General features: G+C 55.7%; 2 protein-coding genes and 1 long non-coding RNA gene across 8 annotated transcripts; 1 reads left to right on the top strand and 2 right to left on the bottom strand.

The window, feature by feature from the left end:
- Nucleotides 1-1027: 1027 nt before the first annotated feature.
- MTA2 (metastasis associated 1 family member 2) lies at nucleotides 1028-10418 on the bottom strand. Its single transcript, XM_004051355.5, has 18 exons — nucleotides 9227-10418; nucleotides 8425-8492; nucleotides 7969-8062; nucleotides 6334-6451; nucleotides 6139-6202; nucleotides 5836-5953; nucleotides 5422-5524; nucleotides 5128-5227; nucleotides 4450-4638; nucleotides 4271-4345; nucleotides 4092-4150; nucleotides 3823-3920; nucleotides 3565-3704; nucleotides 3076-3304; nucleotides 2793-2882; nucleotides 2327-2445; nucleotides 2070-2218; nucleotides 1028-1844 (listed from the first exon to the last, which is right to left on the bottom strand). Exons 1-18 carry the CDS (start codon nucleotides 9252-9254, stop codon nucleotides 1679-1681), a joined length of 2007 nt encoding a protein of 668 aa, XP_004051403.2. The 5' UTR covers nucleotides 9255-10418; the 3' UTR covers nucleotides 1028-1678.
- On the top strand, nucleotides 6149-6898 carry LOC134759277 (uncharacterized). Its single transcript, XR_010135362.1, has 2 exons — nucleotides 6149-6229; nucleotides 6652-6898. It is a non-coding gene; the product is annotated as an uncharacterized lncRNA (long non-coding RNA).
- Nucleotides 10022-20630, bottom strand: EML3 (EMAP like 3). Of its 6 annotated transcripts, none has more exons than XM_055354312.2 (22): nucleotides 20277-20630; nucleotides 19267-19438; nucleotides 18929-19189; nucleotides 18721-18834; nucleotides 17471-17538; nucleotides 17196-17319; nucleotides 16804-16974; nucleotides 16578-16647; nucleotides 16384-16494; nucleotides 16043-16138; nucleotides 15508-15663; nucleotides 14784-14925; nucleotides 13887-14038; nucleotides 13679-13804; nucleotides 13466-13597; nucleotides 12938-13005; nucleotides 11921-12009; nucleotides 11752-11849; nucleotides 11537-11624; nucleotides 10961-11059; nucleotides 10563-10693; nucleotides 10022-10482 (listed from the first exon to the last, which is right to left on the bottom strand). In XM_055354312.2, the coding sequence occupies exons 1-22, from the start codon at nucleotides 20296-20298 to the stop codon at nucleotides 10279-10281; spliced, it is 2694 nt and encodes an 897-aa protein (XP_055210287.1). In that variant the 5' UTR covers nucleotides 20299-20630; the 3' UTR covers nucleotides 10022-10278. The 6 variants fall into 6 exon arrangements, with proteins under 6 accessions (XP_055210287.1, XP_030872333.1, XP_030872335.1 ...); XM_031016473.3 differs by having other exon boundaries at nucleotides 18929-19186; nucleotides 20277-20610; XM_031016475.3 differs by having other exon boundaries at nucleotides 10563-10583; nucleotides 18929-19186; nucleotides 20277-20407.
- Between the last annotated feature and the right edge of the window lie 420 nt (nucleotides 20631-21050).

Here is a 21050-nt window from a genome sequence, read left to right on the forward strand (position 1 = left end):
AAAACCGAGTGCCGGTAACTGAGTTTAGACACTGGAGGGGGCGAATGCTGTCAACCCCCACCTGGTATAATTGTCAGTTCATCCCAACACCGCCGAGGTGTAGACTCAGGACAGGGAGGGACTACGGGGAGCTGGGGATGCCCTAGGGACAGGGACCATAACGAGGTGGAGAGGACTATCAGATGGGCTCAGCAGCTTGTGCTGTGGTTATCAGCCCACAGCTTTGAATGGCGCAAAGAGCAGTGGACCTAAGGCAGACACCAAGGTCTTTGACCTTGAGCAAGTCACAACTGTTGAGGCTGTTTCCCATCTCTAGAGGAAGTGCCCAAGGAGCACATAGCAGGCTGAACTTCTTGTTCTCTATCCTAAGGTGTTCCTTCTAATGGGCCCAGCTCAGGCATCTAATCTCAGTGTCCCAAACCTTTAAGGCAGGAAACAGTGCTACAGTGGATCGGGATATCAAGGCAGTTGCTGAGACTGGCCTTGAGGATCCTGAAGCAGCAGGCTGTACACATACACCCAGAGGTGCTAGGGTGGTTCAGTGGTAGAATTCTCGTCTGCCAAATACACCACACAGCTAGGTGAGGGGATCCTCCTATAACCCCACCACCACCCCCAAGGGGGTATACATGTTACCCTGGCTGCTAGCAACTTCCAGAATTCCTTAAACAAAAGGGAGAGGGGAGTAAGAGGTGGGAAACAGAGGAAGAAACACCCCCATTCCCCTTTCCTATGGAGGCCACCAGTCATCCAGAAAGCTCATCTCAACTCCTTTGCATGAATCTGGGCCAAGATGATTCTTCAGCTCCAGCACCACTGGGAGCTGGGGAGCAGTTTGGGTCCCACAGGAAGCCTAGCTGGAGCAAGCCGCCTGGGTCCAGGCTGCCTATCTTATAAAGCTGTTCCCAGGGCAAGAACCATCTGTACCTCCTTTGTTGTCCTTTGTCCTTTATTTTCCCTCTCAAAGACACCCCCAACACACACACAACACACACCCATGGCAAAGAACAGCTGAGCCAGGAGAAGCTGAAGAAAACAGCTTTTTATTTGTTACTATAAGAACCAATTACAGAATCCGAGGTTAAAAAAACAGACAAAAGATCTTTATTTCTGAGAACTGGCGTATAAAAGGCAGAGGGGGAGGGGAGGGAAGGAAAGAGCGAGCGTGGCCTGGGGTTGATGCCAGCTTAGGGGCCTCAAACTCCAATTAGGAAAGTCCGGACACCGGACAGAAAGAGAAACCCCCAATTAGGAAAAAAAAAAAAAAAAAGACATGGCAGTGCACGCCCCCCTCCCCCAACCAGGTACCACCACCTGTTATCTGTTTACTCTTCCCCTCCCCATCCCCTTTCACAAAGGGAGGCAAAATTTTTAAAAAATTAAAAAACCCTCCCCCCCAAACTGTCCAAGACATCTGTGGGTCCTACCCCCCAAAACAGGCTAGGTTCCCACATGGGCCAAGTTCCTGCAGTCTGTCCTCCATCGGCAAGCATGGAGGCATGAGACAAGTCTCGAGGTGGTAACACCAGAGGGCGCCCAACCCCTCCAGGGACACACACTCACTTGCTCTCTTCCTTAATTCACTCCTCACTCCCTTCGACACGAAAGGGAAGGGAGGTTTGGGTGCCCTGGGCATCCACCCTCTACCTCTCAGGCCACCTCCCTTCCCCACAGGTGCTCAGTCCTCCAGGACAATAGGCTCATTGGTGCTGGCAGGATGTGAGGGTGCAGGTAGAGGGACAGGGGGCCGCACTGCAATCAGCGTTGGCTTCACCTTCAGGGGCAAGTTGGGTCGGCGAGCAGCTCGCCGCATTTCCAGATGGGTCAGAGCCTTCCGTAGGGCCCTGGCCAGAAAGAGCAAGTGGGAAACAGAAAAGGCTTAGAGAACATTAAGACCTCCAGGTGAAGCCCCACATTCCACACTGCAATGATGCCTTCTGGCCCATTCTTTTCTGGCATCCCCACCCTGCATCCACAACTTTCCTGGAGCTCTTGCTCTGACACTCCTACTCCCCATACTCACCAGCCTGGACTGTCCCTCTCAGCCCCTCCCATGGTAGACGCCCTACCTGGTATCCTTTGTGGCCACAAACACCACAGGATTGGGGGCATCAGCTGGGTTTAGTTTCTGACGCTTGGCTGCTGGCTGTGAGCCTGAACGAATCCCTGAAGCCAGAGGCCTTCCATTGGCAGAGAAAGGAACCCCTGCCCCTGCCATCTGGAAAAGGGGTAGGATGGCACAATGAGGGAAGGGACCCTCTCAGACTCCTATGAGAGACAAAAGCCCACCCAACTCAATCTGGCCCACCCCTTTCTGTCAACTCACAGTCTCATAGGCCCGTTTCACCATAATGCCCCCCAGTCCCCGGTTCTGGGACAGCTGGTTTCTGTTGATCGGTGTCTTGGTACCCCGAGGTGTTTTTGGTTTCAGGGGTGCCTGGGCCACTGGAAAAAAACAGAAAACTTTCGCACCTTTTCTTCCCACGCAGTTCCCCTTTGTTACTTCCATCTCTCTTCCCTGGACCAGCAGTTTACCTGGGCATCCCCAAAAGTAGCAATGGGGGAATGTTCTGGCAAGCTATCACTAGTATTTCAAATATCAGTATGACCTTATCAAATCATTACAGTAATACTGAATAGTTTACAAAAAAAAATTATTAAACAACAAAAGTACAGTTTGTTAGACTAAATCTCTGAGGACACTATGAGGAAGAAAAAAAGCAAGCGGAGAGATGTCAGACAGGGAAAGGACTGGGAGCCTGACGCCAACCTCACTGGTCCCCATCCCATACCCAGATCTTTGACGATAGTTGCCAGGGGCAGCCGCACCAGAGGGTGAATCTTCAATGGAGTCTTGGCAGCCTTAGGAAGTCGAATGGAGCCTGGAGAACAAAGAAGAAAGCTTCTGAAGGGCTTCACCATTCAGGTCTCCTCTGAGGCCAGAAGCCAACTCTAATCTTAAAAAAATTATCTGTGGCCTACTATCCCTCCTGTTATTAGACATCCAGAGAAACAACGGTCTCTGGGCAGAGCAATCCAAAACCCACCACCAGTCCCACCACTCCCTGCCCTTACACTCTGCTTTGATGGCATTGGCATTGATAGGAGCATAAGGCCGTCGGGCAGCCCTCCTTGGCTGTAATAGGTCCCTGCACATGCGTCTGGCAAGACGGGTCAGCTTTGTGGTCTGAAGCAGGAAAGTTTGCCTGTTCTTAGCCAGTAGCTTGGCCCTGTTGGCGCTGGTTGTGTAAGGAGAGAGACTTTGAGCTTCAGGTCTGGATAAATGACCCCTTGAGTGTGGCTCCTAGAAGAAGAGCATAGGAAAGAGAGAGAGCAGAAATCAGCACTGAGGCTCCCTTCTTTCTTCCATTCCCTGCAGGGGACAATTTATTCCTGTCTAATCTCTTTACTGACCTCTTGGCCTATGTGTCTCCCCAACCAGCATCAAGCACCCCCTGTCCATCAAACCATCACCATATAAAGAGTTGAATATTCTGGCCTTCACCTAAGCTCACATCAATATGCTTACTGCTCTCCCCTGCTTTTCTTCCCACTGATCCTTACCGTGGTGCCCCGAGTGGCCCCCTCAAGCTGAGTTGGGGTCTTCAGTCCCCCATACTTCTTCCAGTAGATCCAACAGGAAGCACAGAGGCGGCACTGCATGTTAGGTGGGCCCCAGGCATACCACTGAGCAGACTGTGTGGCTGTAGAGTACGGAGAGGAGGGGGACAGGGAAGAAGCATACTACCTGAGCCCCTCAGATTCTTGAGCCACAGCAGGCCTTCCACCCATCCCCACCATCCCGGTGCCCCCGTAACTCACTGTGGCAACTCTCACAAGTCAGGCCCTTCTGAAATCCAGCCCCATTCATGCCAGGTTTTGAACCCACAGAAATGATCTGGTTAGGGTTTGGCTTAGTGCTAACAGGGAAGGCGAGGAGAAGGGAAAAAACCAAGAAACTGGTCAAGGAAAAGAATCAATTTCCACTCTCAGTGTGCCCCTACCTCCTGCCCACCCCCAATCACTGAGGAAGGCACAAGTTAGGGGAAGGGAAGGAAAACACTGTGGTCTCCCCTACCCACCACACTTACTAGGTGGGGATGTAGACCTGTTTCAGTTTGCTGTCTGCTTCAGCAGCTTTCAACCTTTTCTGTAAGAAGGAAAAAAGAAAGAGAAGGATCAGAGCCTCATAGCAGGGAGAATGTCATCAACTTCAAAGGCAGAGGTCAGCAGGTAGCCTATGGTCCACCCTCCCCAGCCCAGATGATACCTGCTGAATATACCGGTCTGTGGTTTTCCACATGTAATAAAACTGGACTATGCTGGCAAGTGACTTCCAGGGTAGCTAAGGGGGGCAGAGGGAGGAAGAATGAGCTGGCATCTGGCCCCAGGTCCTGGTTCCCTCACCTGTCATCTCTCCCACCTCTCCTCCTAGTGCCATCCACTTACAAAATCCTGGCGAATATCATTGAAGTCCTTCCCATACTTCTCTAGGGCCTCCTCAAATAGCATGGCCTCTGAGGCTGACCATTCCTCCATCTCATCCCGACACAGCACCGGGCCTCCCTGGGGTACCAGGGTCGACATGGCCTTAGCCAGGTCGTAGCCGTTCCTTTGCAAGGTATCCATGGCGTGAAACTACGGGGAAGATGGAGAGCAACTGAGGACCTGAAACTTTTGGCACCACTCCCTTCCTGCTCCTTAAAACATTCCCACTCCCGGCCGGGCGCGGTGGCTCACACCCATAATCCCAGCACTTTGGGAAGCGGAGGCGGGCAGATCACGAGGTCAGGAGATCGAGATCATCCTGGCTAAAACGGTGATACCCCGTCTCTACTAAAAATACAAAAAATTAGCCAGGCGTGGTGGCAGGTGCCTGTAGTCCCAGCTATTCGGGAGGCTGAGGCAGGAGAATGGTGTGAACCCGGGAGGCGGAGCTTGCAGTGAGCTGAGATTGCGCCACTGCACTCCAGCCTGGGCGACAGAGCAAGACTCCTCTCAAAAAAAAACAAAACAAAACAAACAAAACACTCCCACTCCCTCAGAGATACCCTCCTCTTCTGTCCCCAGGCTCTGCAAGTCCCCAGAAAACCCAGCCTGCCCAACTACCCACCAACTTCTGCTCACCAGGGTGATATCTCGTGAGGCAGCAGCTGCACTCATGTGCAAGCTTGGCTGCCGAATGGAGCTGCTGCAATCTAGGGCTCTTGCAAAGGTTCCCACAGCTCTAAGGGAGAAATTGAGAAGTCAAAAGCGAAAGAAAAGTCAAAAGCCCAGGTGGGCTGGGAAATTAAGCCAAAGGAGAAAGAAGGAAAACATCCATGACAATGAAAGAAATAAAGTCCATCTCTAAGAACCATGGGACTCAGAACAATGTCCACACCTCCCCCAGCCCATCTTCCCTATCCACCCACCCCTCACCGGGCCACCACAAGAAACTGGTCGATCTGCCGGTCTGTGAGAGGGTTGTCTGGGTCCCAGACCTTCATCTCCATTTTCTGTTGGTTCCGATTATCAGATTCTCCTGGAGAAAAGAACAATGGCATCAACAGGGAGAGGGCAGGGGGAAATAGTTGGTGTCTTTTCATTCACAATAGCACCTCCTCCTTCTCTTCTTCTGCTTGGATTCTATCAACTCTCCGACTTCTCTTCCCGACTGTTCCCATTTTCCCTTTTCAGGTTCCTACAGGCCCATTCTGTCAGGGTCATGGCAGAGAGCCCTGCAGACAGTGCACTGCACAACCCCAGGTGACGCCATTCACAGAGACTATAATGTTAAAGTGCCCCTTGGAATTAGACAACCTGGTAGCCGTACAGTCTTGTCCTGTTGCTTACCCTCTGCTAGGCGATCTGGGATCTCAGCTTGGTATTTGCAACCAACTCTAATCTCGCCCTGATCAGCTAGAAGTGTCTTCTGCACGGGGTCAAACACCAGTGAGTAAAAAAAGCAGTCCTGGAGTTGGGGAGAGACAAGGTAAGCAGGGCAGCAATCCACATAGGCGGCAGGGAGGGAGGTGTATCTGAGTTTCCATGACCGGCAGTCTGGCAACCCTGTACCTCATCATTGTGCTCCTTTCCCCCTCCCTTTTGCGGGCAATACCCATTCCCCTCGCTCTTCTCTCAACATCTCTTTCTCACCTCCTTTTCCAGGTACTGGCTCAAGATATCTGTCTCATTCAAGAGGGTCACACTGCATTTCCCCCTGTAGGAGAGAGATTGGAAAACCCCGGTGAGCCCCACTCTCCCTCCCCACAGCATCTCTCAATACCACCTCCTTCTCTCCATCTTCTACGTAAGTGCACACAGGCTATGCTGGCCCCAGTTGTCCTGTACCGTATGTGGGTGGCTGGTAATGATTCAAATTGCCGAGAAAGAAAAAGTTCCCGGTGCTTCAGTTGATGGCGCTGCTGCTCAGACACCCCTGGCTGCTTTGATTCCTCTTCAAACTCCCCTGGGAGATTAAGGAGGAAGAAACCAAGTCAGAAATGGATCCAGCAAAACACCACCCTGGAAACTCTAACTCAGGGAAAATATTTCCTATCTCGGCTGTTTTTTTCTCACATTTCCCAGGCGTCTGCCTTCTATACCCTTACCCTACCAGCTTTCCTTCTTAGCTCTATGCCCCATCATAGATGCTCCCAATTCTATCAGTAATGCTTTTAGAGAAGAACTGCTGAGAGTACGAAGAATGCTCTAGAAATACATCGCTACCCAGCTGCCAGTACTCAGACACCAAAGTCCACAACGGGCCAGCAAGAACATCACACTTGTCTCTTTCTTGCTAAACCAGCCTGAGGTCCAGAAACTCAAGATGAAAAAATATCACACAAGACTGTGTTTACCAGTTATTTTCAATTTCAGGAGACTCTTTGCTCTAAAACATCACATGCAGCCCTAACTATCCCTCATTTTCTACTTGGCTAATAATAGTTCCTGGGGTTTCCAAGGACAACACCTCTCAAGCCAGTGCCAACACGTTCCTCCCCAAGGAGCTGCAGCTTGCCCTGAAACCTAGCGGAAGGGGTTAACCTGGCTAGGCGCCAACCAAAGTGGGAGGGGGCAGAAGAGCCTCAACCCCAGGCTCATTGGTGTATTGTTCCCAACCTCAGGGAGAAGGGGGGGTTGTGCAGTAGGCTCCACCCCTCGCTTGTGTGCTCCGGAAACCCTGTGCTAAGGCAAGGGGGACCACACCCCCAACACCCCTTCTGATTGGACAAGGCCAAGGTCAGCCCCTGCCAGATGGGGCTGGAAACCCTAAAGGGCCAAGGAACTTGGTAAGCCGGGCTCCTCTTTAACCCCTTCTCACCCAGAGCAGTCTGAAAAAGGAAAATAATTTAGAAAGGTGGAACAAAAGGAAGGAAAAAGAAAACCAAAGCAGGAAAGGAAAAAGAAGCTAAGGAAAATGTTTTTTAAAAAAAGATGAGACCTTAAAGAGAATGAAGATAGGGCAAAATGAAAAGGGAAAGATGTAAAATGGAGGGGGGCGGGCGGGGAAATGGGCGAGGTGAGAAATTAAAAAGTGCAAGAAAACTTCCAGCCATCTTCTAACTTCCAGGTACTCTCATCACCTTGTGATTACAAAATAAGCCTGCTTCTCTGTTACGCACGCTTCTCAGTACGTCTTCCTCTTCACGTTGACCTTCAGTCATCACCTACTGTCTCAATGTACCCCAAACTGCCCCCCTTTAGAAAACCATTGTTTCTCTAAAGCTCGTCCTCATACTCTAAACGTTATCATCTCTCTCTTACTCTCATATACAAACCATATTATCGCTTTCCTTATCACAATCTCTCCACCCTGCTTCCAACCCCAACATGTAAAAACAGGCCTCCCTCCTCAGGCCAGGCATTTCCCACCCCCAAACTCACACCTCTGCCTTGGGCATGCTACCAGGGGAAATACCTGCAGGGACATGCCCAGGCCTCAGATCATGGGTAGGAGGAAAAGAAAGGGAGGAAGATACTCACTGGCATTACTATCAGCCAGGCTGTTGAGGCTACTAGAAATGTCCCTGCGCCGGAAAAGACAGACAACCTTTGCCTCCACATTTCCATTTGCAGTCTAAGGGGAGGAAAAAAACAAAAACAAAACAACGTAGCAGTGGAAATTGATCATCTGGCAACAGAAATGCACAAACAGACAAATAACAGTAAGTTTCAGAGGGACCTAAATTAAAAAGCCCAAGAAAATATGAGTAAAGACTTACATTCAAGGACAGACTTCCAAATCCCTTTCCTTTGCCCCCAAGAGACAGAATAGTAAAGTTCCTGCTAACCTCTCAATAGCCTTTCCTGAATACATCCAACGAATGAATGAATGAATATGAATGGGTACTTAGTATAGGATCCTCTCTTCCACCAGAAGTTAGAAACCTCAGAAGAGACCACTGCGGGAGGGAGGGAAAGGGATTCTGCTCCACTCACCTTGTTGAGCTCCTCAATCCGTCTAACCAGGTAAGGATTGCTGGAAGAGTTCTCAAAATAGACGTAATCTGTAAGGGAAGGGAGGGGGGAGAACCACGAAGATCAGAGGAGATGGGAGACGCAGAGCACCAGGGTAGGAGAGAAAGTTGGCCTGAGTGGATCAAAAGGAGATAAGGATTCAGGCAGAAAGGGCGCTGAGATGTGAAAGTGGACAGACTAAGAGAAAATAAGGATGTCCCCCATCCCCACCGCACCTAGTTCTAAAATTAGATCCTTTACTCAAAAGAGAGCCTTAAGGAACAGGCAAGAAACAGGGGTTCCCCTGCAGTCCCCACAACTCAGCGATGAGTTGCACCCCAGTCGCGGCGAAGTAATTGTTCGCTCTAGCGCAGGGCCCCTACCTTTTCGAACCGAGGCGCACAATAACGCCTGGGAAGAGGAAACCTCCGGGCGGCTCCCCCGCGGTGGCAAAGCCGTCGCCCCAGCCCCTCGCGTTCCCTCCCTACCCTGTCAGCTCCTTCGGAACCGGTTTCCGAAGCCCACTCCGTGCCCCGGGGAGCCCCCGACGCAGCCCTGAAAGTGCTGTCGGGGCTGCCCGCAGCTTCTCTCTGGGAGTCTCGGAGCCCTGCCGCGTCGCGGTTCCCCGCACCCTCTCTCCTCGTCTCCCGGTTCCGGTTCCGGTCCGCGCTCCGGTCCACGCTGCCCCATACGCTGCGCCTCGCGCCACCCGGTGCCGAGCCTCTCAGGTCCCGACCCCAACCTCTCCCGCCCCGGGCCCCGTACCCCTGCGCCCGGTACTCACCTCCCACCCGGTACATGTTGGCCGCCATGGCCGTTCCCGCCGCCGCCTCCGGCCGCACAAAGGGGTCCGGGAGGCTCGCGGGGGCAGGGCTCGGCTCGAGGCAAAGCCCCAAACGGTGGGCTGGCGCTTCGAGGGAGTCTCACTGGGGCCCGCGCAGCCGGCACCTCCGCTGCCTCAGCCGTCGCGGTTCATCCCGGCCCGCGCTGTCGCCACCGCAGCTATCGCCTCACTCCCGGGACGCTGAGGCTGGCCCCCGTCCGCTCGGCTTCTTCCGGAACGAGCTCGGCTCCTGCCAGGCCAGAGCCAGGCTCCAGCTACCCCCGCCCCCGCGGAGTCCCACTAGTCGTTGGGCTCTGCCTGCCGCAGGGAAGGCTTGCCGGGCCCGCCTCAGGGTTCGCCTCCTTCCGGAACACCTTCGGCCGATCCGGAGAACAAGGCCCACTGCTCGGCTCAGGTCGGAGAGCGAGACCCCACAGATCGGCTACTTCCGGAAGAAGTTCGGCTCCTGTCGGGCAACCGCTCGGCTATTTCCGTCGTAGCTCGGCCCCACCCCCTTTTCCGAGGGCGGGAGAGGAGTCGGGCTTAACTCTGTCCTCGCTGGAGCCCTGCAGCTCCTCCTCCCGCCCCAAAGACTCGCGCGCCTTAGCGCTTCGCCAGGTTATTTGCAAGCGGCTTTGCCTGTCATTTGCATAAATGGTCTACGCTCCCTTACCCTTTCCGCACGCCTCTTTTCCTTCGTCCCCACCCCACAGGGCCCCGGAGGCGCCCGGCAGCGCCCCACAAAAGCACCGGGAGGCGACTTTGGTTCTGGTTTATTGCCCCTCAGCAGGCAGCGGGAGTCAAGGCCTAGGCTGGGGCTGCCCGGCTCAGCCAGCGGGTCTAAACAGTGTGTGCAGGGGCGCCGTTCGCGCCCTCCAGGGAAATGCGCGATCGGGAATGTCTCGAAGTCAGTCGAGGAAAGAGTCGGCCCCTAGTCGTGGGGGATTAGGGCAGGGAAGGGCAGGGCGGGGCGGGGCCACGCCGCCGGGCCAGTCGGTCCCGCCAGGCAGCGATCAAACGTCGAGGGAGGAGGCGGGGGACAGGGAGGGGGTTCGAGAGGGCGTGGCGGGCGCCGGCCCCGCGCCCCCAGCGCCCAGCACTCGCCACTGGAAGATGCTGGCGTCCTTGCCGCCCAGCGAGACGAGGTGCGAGTCGTCGTGCGTGAATCGGACGCTGGTCACGTGGCTGCCGTGGCCCCCGTACATGCGGCTCGGCGCCTGGGCCGAAGGGAAGAGTTGTGGTGGCGGCTGAGCCCTCGGGCCCACCGGTCCCACCCCGGCGATCCCCGCGGCCTCACCTTGGCACGAGCGCACGGGTACTGGAAGAGATGCACTTTGCAGAAGTCGTCGGCCACCGCCACCACGCGCTCGTTGTGGGAGCGGCACAGGGAGTTGATGTCGGTCCCATCGGAGCCGTCCGGCCACACGCCTAGCACAGCGGCCGGCCTCAGCCCGACCTCCTACCCACTGCCACCCACGGCCCAGAGCTACACCATTTCAGGCGCTCCGGCAGCCGCGGCCACCCACTGCCGCGTTCCAGGCAAGCCTTCCCGGTCCCGAGGGCCGGAGGGGCCTCCTGGGCTGGATCTTCAGGTTTCTGGACTCTCACCCAACGACACACGCCCAGCGTTCCAAGCCCAAATTGGGCTCCACCTTGTCCCCCACCCTTCCAGCAGGGTTCCACGCCCCTGCTCACCGTAGACGTGAAAGCCCAGCACACAGGTGTAGGTAGCCCATTCCCGGTCTCGGCTCTCATAGCGATTCTTCAGCTGCTTGCAGCCTCCAGCCACGTCCCCTGGGGAGAGGGAGCCCGCCCAGCTCAGCTCTCACCCTGCCCTCAGTAGGGAAGATGCCAGGGAAAGCCAGACTGGAAAGACTGGCGTGAAACCCGGCGATGGCATGTGATCTGGTCACCGTAGTAGCATCACCTCCTCCCCCTGTGAAACCCACCCTGTGTGCGTCCTGTCCTGAGCTCTGGCTGAAGTTCTAACAGCTTCCATGAGTTCCTCCTTCCTAGATAAGTCAGGTGCTCCACACTTGCCCGGAGAAACTTTTCCCAATCTTTTCTTAGCGCATTTTTGAACTCCCTCAAGTCAACAAGACATGGTGTGAAACTAGTTGTTTCCAAATCACAAAATTTCTCCTACATATAATTCCAACTCCACTTTAACCCCATCTCCACTTCCTTATCTAACAACACCTCTAACAGCCCCCCCTACACAAAACCCACTCCAATTACCCTCTCCCCATGTCCTGCTCCACTGCCACTCACAGTAAAGAATCTCATAGTCCCCAGAATTGGACATGATGAAATTCCCATCCTTGGACCAGTCAAGATGAGTGATGAAGCTGGAGTGACCCTGGGAGCAAAGGTCAAGAGTTTTAAAGTATCCCATCCATTTCCCATCCCCAGAGCCCCCTTGATGCATCAGACCCCTGAGTTTCCCAGCTGTTATCATGCCCCACCACACGCCCCAACTTCCTCACCATACAGCGGCCAAAGCGGCTGGATTTGGCACCATCACTGGAAACACTATAGATGTAGATCACGTTGTCATGGGAACCAATGGCCAGGTACAACCCATCTGCAAATACAGTCACTCAGAGAGGGAAGGGCCAGGGACGCATGTGAGTCCAGGGTTGGGGTGGCTCCCACCTGGGCTGTACCGGACCACTGAGAGCTGCTCATTGCCATCAATGACATCAGACACGATCTCTCTGGTCTCTGTGTCCAAAACCAACCACCTGGAAGGGAGGGAAGTGGAGGCAGATAGGAAGACGAAAAGGCAGGATGTAAGGAGACCCCCAAGGAGGCCACCCTGGGTAGGCTTGGGGATGGCAAATAAGAGAAGCTCAGAGACACACACAGAAAGGCTCTGATGTAGAAGACAGGTCACAACTGCATTCTTCTTTTTTAGTTTTTTGTTGTTGCTGTTGTTGTTGTTGTTGTTGTTGTTGTTTTGAGACAGAGGCTCACTCTGTCACCCAGGCTGGAGTGCAGTGGCAAGATCTCACCGCAACCTCCACCTCCTGGGTTCAAGTGATTCTCATGCCTCAGCCTCCTGAGTAGCTAGAATTACAGGTGTGTACCACCATGCCCGTCTAATTTTTGTATTTTTAGTGGAGACGAGGTTTCACCATGTTGGCCAGGCTGGTCTTGAACTCCTGACCTCAAGTGATCCACCTGCCTCAGCTCCCAAAGCGCTAGGATTACAGGCGTGAGCCACCGCACCTGGCCACCACTGCATTCTTATGCTGGGAAATGGGAAGGAGCTAAGTGTGGATAAAGGCTGAGGGGCTTCTGATGTCATCTGAAAAAGGAATCTGAAACTACAGACCAGGGGCCGACTACAAAGGCACTGTGCAAGCTGGAAGCCTGTCACTTCCCTGTGTTTGTCTATGCCCCTCCCATTCCCACTGTTTCTCTATCCTGGGCTGCTGCCTCCTCCACTCCCAGGCTTGGAGGAGACACTGGTTGGGGGAGGGGGAGAAACGGTTACCACAGAAGAGGAGGGGAGCTCGGGTGGCAGGGGCTGCAGGGAGAGGCACAGAGGAGTGCCAAGGCACAGGTGGCTCCTGGGTAGAGGTGGTCACTCTCGCCCACTCCCCCAGTACCAGGAACCCTTCCCAGACCTCCCTGCTTTCCCTCCTGGGAGTCCTGGCTCTCTCTCACCTCCCCGTGTTCAGTCCTACAGCCACAACTGCCCCACTCGGGTGGAAGTCAGCACAGAGACCAGTCTCCTGGGAAAGGGGAGAAGGTGAATTCAAGATGATGTCTTTCTAGTGAGGGAACCAGAGTGAACCCCTTGTCCTCCTAACTTCAAAGCCACTTACTCCCAAGGAGAAGATGGGAAGAGAGGGAAGGGATACCCGGGTATCACTGGAGCCTGAACAGGGAGTGATACCAAAATATTTAACCACAGAACTGATGCCAATAGCTGTGCTGGAGATTAACCATTTAGGTGCTGGACCAAGAGGAAGTCTAAGGGGTTCTGGGGGCGGCAGGGAGTGCCCAGGTGGTACTAGAAGCATCAGCTTTTACCAATCAGTACAGAAAAATTAATATTTGAGTAGCCAGTGCAGCCATACCAGTACAAACTGGCCACCTCTGGGAGGCAGAAGGCAAGGTGCTGGGAAGGTGTGGTGGCCACAGGTGTCCTGGTGGGTGTGGCATGGGGGATCCAGGGGCACAGGGCTCTACCTTGAGGTCGATGCTCCAGGCCAGTGCATGGCTCTCCCCATCCCACAGGCAGAGCTGCCGGTCGTGGCCGCAGGTGAGGAAGCGGTTCTGGGAGGGGTGTGTGCAGAGCCCCCAGAGCTCATCAGTGTGGCCCTGCAGCACAGCATGACTGTCACTCCTGCCCCTCTCTCACACCCCTTTGTCCCTTCCTCCCCTGAGCCCTTAACCCCCAACCTGGATTACAGGGGAGAAGCCCTGGGCCAGATCTCCCCTCAGCAATGCATTCTTCGTGGTTCCCACCAGCAGCTCAGAGCCAAGCCCTTCAGCAATGGCTCGCACGGCCCCAAAGTGCTCGGGAATCTGCAGAGTGGTAGCAGAATGTCAAGAGCCCACTGACTATTGCTCTTCTCCCTCGCTCCCTTGACCCCAGCCCAGCCCTCACCTCAGCCTCCTGGAGGGCCACCAACCCGGGCCCCCACTGTACCAGCCGGCGGTCCCGCCCGCCACCACTCAGCACTGTCCCGTCCCGCCGGAGACACAAGGCGAAGATAGAACCTTCATGAGCATGAGCCTGGGCCACAATCCCATAGGTCTCTGTTGGCAAAGCCCCAGGTAGATCATGTTTTGGGGGTGCAGGGGAGTGAGAAACAGGGCCAGCTTGGGTGTCGCAATACAGTAAGAACTCCCAGCCATTGCATGCACTGACTACTATGTCTCATCCTCATACTGCCAACACATCTGTTATTCTCCCCATTTTACAAACAGGACAACTGAGACTCAGAGAAATGAGGTAACTTCCTAAAGGCAAGGCAACTAATAGCAAAACTGGAATCTGAACCTGAGATCTGGCAAACAGAAAGCTCCAGCCATTTCTCCTTTGCTGTGCTGCCCACACGCTTCTAGACTAGCCCCCAAGAGAACTATCAACTCTCAAGGTAAAAAGGTGGGAAACCTGGCTGGGCGCCGTGGCTCACGCCTGTAATCCCAGCACTTTGGGAGGCCAAGGCGGGCGGATCACCTGAGGTCAGGAATTCGAGACCAGCCTGGCCAACATGGCGAAACCCCATCTCTACTAAAAACACAAAAATTAGCTGGGCGTGGTGGCGTGCGCCTGTACTTCCAGCTACTTGGGAGACTGAGGAAGGAGGATCACTTGAACCTGGGAGGCAGAAGTTGCAGTGAACCAAGATCGTGCCACTGCAATCCAGCCTGGGCGACAGAGTAAGACCTCATCTCAAAAAAAAAAAAAAAAAAAAGATGGGAATGAGAAACCCTCTCCTCTGTTCCCACAGAACCTCTGGAGTACTACACTTCCCAGATGCCCCTCCCAGCCACATACCTTTGGCCCCACCCCTGCCTGGGGTCTTGGAATCTGAAGGGCTGCGCCCCCAGGTGAGAATGTTCCCCTCTGAGTCTCCAGTGAGAATGTCTCCATCCGGAAGGAACACAAAGCACGGGATAAACTTGGGTTTCTTGTATTTCTAGTGGGAGGGGAGAGCAGACAGTAGAGGTCAAAGGGAAGGGCAAAGATTAAAAGTCGCAGGGCAGGCCAGGTGCAGTGGCTCATGCCTGTAATCCCAGCACTTTGGGAGGCCAAGGCGGGCGGGTCACCTGAGGCCAGGAGTTTGTGACCAGCCTGGCCAATATGGTGAAATCCCGCACTGCACTCCAGCCTGGGTGATACAGCAAGGCACTGTCTCAAAAAAAAAAAAAAAAAAAAACAAAAAAACAAAAAAAAAACCGGGCGCGATGGCCAACGTGATGAAACCATATCTCTATTAAAAATACAAAAATCAGCCGGCGCGCATCTGTAATCCCAGCTACTACGGGAGGCTGAGGCAGGAGAATTGCTCGAACCCAGGAGGCGGAGGTTGCAGTGAGCCGAGATCTTGCCATTGCACTCTGGCCTGCGTGACAAGAGCAAGACTCCGTCTCAAAAGAAAAAAAAAAAAAGGTCACAGGGGCAGGTGGGGGTTAGGGAACCTCAGGGTCCATAGTACTCAGCCCAGTGCTTCCTCTTCCACTCTGCCCTCCCCATCACCTTCCACTTATCCATGCCTCACCCCAAAGACACCCTGTTTCCGGGTAAGGGTCCCATTCCCAGGAACCCCTACTCCACCACTCCAATTCCAGAAGTGGACGTGAGATTTCCCACTGGTGACGATGCAGCTGCTGTCACGAGGGTTGAAGCCAACGGCCAGGACTGAGTCATTTGTACTCTGAAGGGAAGACACTAGATTCAGTCACCCCAAGCCCTGGGTACCTTCATTCTACTTGACTCTCCTCAATTTGCATCATGACAGCTGGCTGGCAGAGGTCCAGAAACCCCAGGACAACCCTTCTTTCAAAACCCTGGTCCCCTAAGAGCACTATTCCCTGTCAATCATAATTAATCACCCTAATACCTAACACATTATCCCTCATGAGGTCAGAACCCATGTCACAAATGAAGAAACTAAGGGTCAGAGAAGCTAGGAGATTTGCCCCATGGGACCCAGCCAAAAAGGAAGGAAATGTATGGGTGAGTCTGGAGCTCTCTGCGCTCCACCACTCCCACCCCCAACCTCAGAGCCCCTCCAAGCCACGTGGACTCCTCACCTTGATCTCAGCCAGCTTCATTCCCCGGCTGCAGTCCCACACCGACAGCATGTGCTCATTGGAATCATCCACCACACAAAGAAAGGCACCCTGATCCTGAAGAAGGGTGACACATAGGAGGTGCAGAGTGAACCCTGGAGGTCCAGGGGTTCATGGTCATTAGGTTAGGAGGTACCATCACAGATGGAGAGGGCAGAAGAAGTTGACACACATGTCCCTTTCTCAAGAGAACCAGCTGGGTGGGGTTCAGGAAGGCCAGAACTTCCAAGGCTTCCTGGTGACATGCAAGAGTGGGGTTCCTAGGCAAGAATGGGGGTCTAGAGGCTTCAGGGCCAGCTCACCGCAGCTGAAAAGGCCAGGGCCCCAACACCCCGCTCGAAGGCCCCCAGTCCAATCTCCTGCAGTTTCAACAGCGTCTCTGAGTCCCAGATGTGAACCACAGGCTGCAGGGGCTGGTGGAGGAAGAGTCACAAGTGTGAAGCAAAATTGGGGTGCAATTACAGCATGTCTGCCTGCTCCCTGACTTTGGCCTTACCTTTCCATCCTTATCCACTCCAGCTGTCTGTCCCGAGGCTACCCGAACACCATCAGGGTGAACAGCAAGGCTAAGGCAGGGGGAAGACACTCTAGGGAAAGGGTCTCTCAAGACCATCCAAGACACCTTCTCCAAGCTTGCAGAGCAGCAAGGCAACTCTTTTCTCCTGCTTCTCCATCCCCCCAGACCCTCTTCCTGCCAAGCCCACCATCCCCGGACTCCTCACCATCGAACGCAGTCTGTGTGCCCCCGGTAATGTCTCTGCCCGCCACCTCCAGGACCCCCTGGGCCTCCTCCAGGCCGGTACAGCACCACCACACAGGCGATAAAGTAGACCACCTCCCCAGAGCGCAGCACAAACAGATTAGAGCGGGAGTCACGACCCCTGTACCCATAACTGGGGTGGAGATCACGGTCAAGGAAAGGGTTAGATCAAGGGCAGGAGGAGGAAGAGGGGAGAAAGACAGAGCTTCTGGCTGGCAGGGCCTAGAGCAGAATGATGGTAGGAGAGGATCTAGAAGACTCCTTGTCCCCATAGACCCAGGAGAAAACTGTAAAGGTAAGAGGGGTCCCAAGGTGAGAAAGGTGGTTCTCATGGGACTGGAGGGGGCAGGATACACCCAGTCAAGGCTGAGGGTCTCTGGCGGTGGGCCACTCGGCAGCTCCTCAAGGCTGCGGATGCCAGACGGGATGTACATGGTAATGGGGCGGCCTCGAAGGAACATCTTCACTGAGATGCCTTCTACAGAGAAAAGGGGTGGTGTCAACTACCCCCTTCCAGGAAAGACAGAGCAGAACCCTACCCACCACACCTACCCAAAATAGCTCCTGGGGCTACAGCCCAAATCCTAACCCTGCCATCCAAGTTTTCCTCTCTGTCCCACTTTACATACCCAAATTGTAATTGCTCCTCCGAGATCCAGGGCCCCCAGGGCTGGAGAGGGGGTCTTTTCCCCCACGGCTGTTGGGAAGAGAGAAAGCACAGGGATTGGGGTCAGGTCCCAAGACCCAAGCGGGGAGGGGCAGGACACAAGAAAAGAGGTCACTGCAGAAACCACAGTCACTTCTGCAAGCCTGTACTTTGCTTCGTGAGCATCAGGGCCCTAGCAGATGGAGACTTTTAGTTCCATTTAAGAGATAAGAAGATTGAGGCTGAAGGGGCTGAGCGCACAGCACAAGGCCACAAAGCTTGGAAGAGGCAGTGCAGGGTGCCAGAGCCCTTTCTCTCCTCCAGACCACCAGGCCTCAGTCTCGCTCTGTCACCCAGGCTGGAGTGCAGTGGTGCGACCTCAGCTCACTGCAACCTCCGCCTCCTGGGTTCAAGCAATTCTCCTGCCTTAGCCTCCCCAGTAGCTGGGATTACACGTGCGCGCCACTAGGCCTCGCTATTGACCTTTTCATTTCCCCATCTGTAAAATGGGACCAAAGGGAGTCGAGAATGTACAACAGCTCCGCCTCTCAGGGATCCGGGAGGCAAGCAAGAAAGTCCACCTCTCTCCAGAGATTCCTGTCGTTAGATAACAGTAAGGTGATACTGTCTCTTCAGAGAATAAAGCACAGGCCAAGGACAGGGCTAGAATGAACATCCGGGTGTCCTGGGGCCCGTACATACTCTGAGGCAACTACATCCGGCCACTAGGATGTTCCCTTGCCCTCTAGAAGTAAGTATTAATAGATTGGTACTTGGTAGATCCAGAGGAAAGAGGGCTGAAGCTCTAGGGACAGCCGTCCATGAAAGCCATGGAAGCTTCGAGAAAAGCCTCTTGGGATCGCGGAAGGTGTGCTGTGATGTAGTGGAAAGGGTAGGGGAACTGGAGTCAGGAAGAGTTAGGTTCAAATCCTGACTCTAGCTGTGTGACCCCAGGCAAATGACTTACCCTCTCTGAGCCTGCTTCCTCACCTGTGCAATGAGCAGCATGAGACCACCTAACCCCCAAGGATGTTGTGGGGACTGACTGAGATGGAGGAGGTCGAGGGTTTAGCACAGTGCCCGGTACACAGCAGGCGCCCCAGGAGTGTTTGTTTCTTTATTCCTGTTGGGCAATCAGGTCCCCCCACCCCAACCAGGGATGTGAGGTGAGAAATATGGAAAGTCAAGAGCCTGCGCCTGGGGCGGGGTGGGTTGAGGGGAAGCCTCACCCACCTCTCTGTGCTCCCGGACCGCACTAACAGGTTGGCGGAGGAGATTGCCTTCCTGGAGAGCTTCTGCCGAGGCCGCTCTGAGGGGGATGAGGAGGAGGAAGAATTTCTTCGCGGCCTGGTGGGGGCATAGTGAAGGTCATTCCCTCCAACTGTACTCTGCAATCCTACCACCCCTCCCAGCTTCCGCCACAGGGCCACAGGACACCTACGTGTCAGCACGCTGTGGGGGCTGCAAGGGCCTGAGGATCCCCGGGGGGCCAGGGGAGCCAGCACCACTGCTGCTGCTGCCCCCTCCTTCAGATTGGGTCCCACTAGGTTCTTCGCTGGCCCCCTGAGGGGCTGGGGGTCCATTGCTCAGGCCAGGGGGTCCAGGGGATGACTTGAGCTCCACCTCTGTCTCCGTCTGGGTGCCTCGGCTCACCAAGGAAGGGGTGCACGTGGGTGGCAGTCCTGGGGGGGCTGCAAGACTGCTGGAGAGATGTTGAATTAACCTGAAGCCCCAGAGGCCCCAAGGAGGAGGAAAAATGGGGTGTGTTGACATGCATACCTGTCCCCCGGAGGAGCTGGTGTGCCAGAGCCCTGCAGGGAGGAAGGGGGCACCTGCAGCCGCAGCAGGCGAAGGGCTTCTGCCAGGGCTGCCTTTACCAGTTCCATCTCCTGCTCCTGCACCCGAAGCCGCTGGCTCAGAGACTGGAGGGCCTCCCGAGCAGGGCCGTCACCTGGGAAAAGGGCAAGAGGTACTCAGAATGTACCCATCACCTGAAGAAAGCGTAGAGGGGATTCTGTCTCCCCACAACTTTACATGTGTCCGGTAGGACTGCCCCTTTCAGGCAGCCCCAGGCTTGAATGCTCGTCCAGAGGGGAGGAGACGGTGGTAAAGGATCAAGGGCCTCCTTCTGGCAGGGCAGGCGAGAAACCTGGCAAAGCTCCCTTCCTGCTGCCGTCTCAGCCTCCGCAAAGACTGGGAGTACCATGGAGTACCGGGGGGGAAATATGGAGTACTGCCGAGGAACGTGGGAGCCACAGAGAGAGGCGCCGCACTGGTGAGGGGAGGGACCGCAGCCCTCCCCACGCGCCCACAGCAAGCTCAGGTCTCCAGCGAAAGCTGAGTAACTGAGCCGGGGGAACACCAGGAGAGACGACGGGGTGCGGGAATGGAGTCATACTGAGGACCCAGAGTACAGGAAAAGAGATCCAGAGTGACAGGAGAGAGTGTGGGTGGTGAGCAGAGTCACAGTGAAGGTCTCGGGGGCAGTGGGGGTCAGAAGGAAAAAGACCTGAAATACCACGAGAAGAGGCCCGGAGTAACGCAGGGGGCAGGGAAACATCGAGGGGCCCTGAGTTACGTGGGGCGTAGAATGACGCTGGGGAAGCCCGAAGTGACAGCAGGACCCAAGCAACTAGGGAGGGCGACCGGAGGAACTGTGGAGGATGCTCGGAGCCCCTGGGGCGGAGGAGCACGCGGGGACGCCTCCAGACAGCCGTCCAGCTCTGGCATAACCCGACGAGCCGGGCGCTCCGGGAAGGGGCACGCCGCCCGCCCCGCCCCGTACTCACCGGGCCCCGCGGCCCCGTCCATCCGGCCCCCGGGTTGCTCCGAGCGGCGGCGGCGGAGGAGGCGTCTAAGCCGCGGGGGCCACGGCCGGGGAGAGGGGAAGGGGAAGCACCCCGGGGCGCGCGCGAAGGGCGCTGTACCACCACCCCGAGGGGGCGCTGTCGGGCGCGGGGAAGGGGCCTGGAGGGGGCGCTGTGGGCCCGGGGCCGCAGTCTCCAGACCCCCCCGGGCCCTCGGACTCTCCTGGGGCCGCTCTCGGCTCCCGGGGGTGGGGTGGCAGGGCCGTCCGGTGCCACAGCGCCGCAGCACAAACAGGCGCCGGACGCGGAGCCGCCAGGAAGCGCGGGAGGGGGGGCGGGCCCGAGGGGGGGCCGGGCCGCTTGGTAACCCCTCCCTGTCCGGGCCTCGCCGCTCAGTACGGGGGCGGGGCTAGCCGGCTGACCCCCTGGCCTACTCCCGGCCTCCGGCTCCAGGCCCTTCCCGGATCCCCGCCCCCGGATTCCCAGGGGACTGGGAAGGGAGCGCCCGCCCCGAGATCTCCGCCCCCCAGCCCCTAACCCCTCAGGGTTGAGCGGACCAACCCCACCACTTCCGCGAGGGGCAGGGGCGGGGTCACAAAACGGGCCCTCGGCCTAGGGGCGGAGTTTCTCCTAAGGGGCAAGGCCAAGGCATCCTGTATTGGGGCTGACAGGGCGGCGGGTTATTAGGGCTGAGGATGGGAGGATGCTCAGGGTATTGGGGTCAGGGTGGCATTAGCCCAGCTCAAGCCAGGCCGG

This window comes from Gorilla gorilla, chromosome 9 (assembly GCF_029281585.2).
Source record: "Gorilla gorilla gorilla isolate KB3781 chromosome 9, NHGRI_mGorGor1-v2.1_pri, whole genome shotgun sequence".
NCBI lineage: Eukaryota > Metazoa > Chordata > Mammalia > Primates > Hominidae > Gorilla > Gorilla gorilla.

What these genes read in the sequence shown, in the direction of transcription:
- MTA2 (XM_004051355.5), bottom strand. Translation starts at nt 9,254, where the DNA reads ATGGCGGCCAACATGTACCGGGTGGGAG. An exon ending in GGATTGAGGAGCTCAACAAG is followed by an intron (nt 8,063 to 8,424) that starts GTGAGTGGAGCA and finishes TCCTCCCCTTAG; the next exon opens with ACTGCAAATGGAAATGTGGA. An exon ending in CAGACCGGTATATTCAGCAG is followed by an intron (nt 4,151 to 4,270) that starts GTATCATCTGGG and finishes TCCTTCTTACAG; the next exon opens with AAAAGGTTGAAAGCTGCTGA.
- EML3 (XM_055354312.2), bottom strand. Translation starts at nt 20,298, where the DNA reads ATGGACGGGGCCGCGGGGCCCG. An exon ending in CCTGGAGCATCGACCTCAAG is followed by an intron (nt 13,006 to 13,465) that starts GTAGAGCCCTGT and finishes CCCCTTTCCCAG; the next exon opens with GAGACTGGTCTCTGTGCTGA. An exon ending in GTAGGACTGAACACGGGGAG is followed by an intron (nt 12,010 to 12,937) that starts GTGAGAGAGAGC and finishes CCTCCCTTCCAG; the next exon opens with GTGGTTGGTTTTGGACACAG.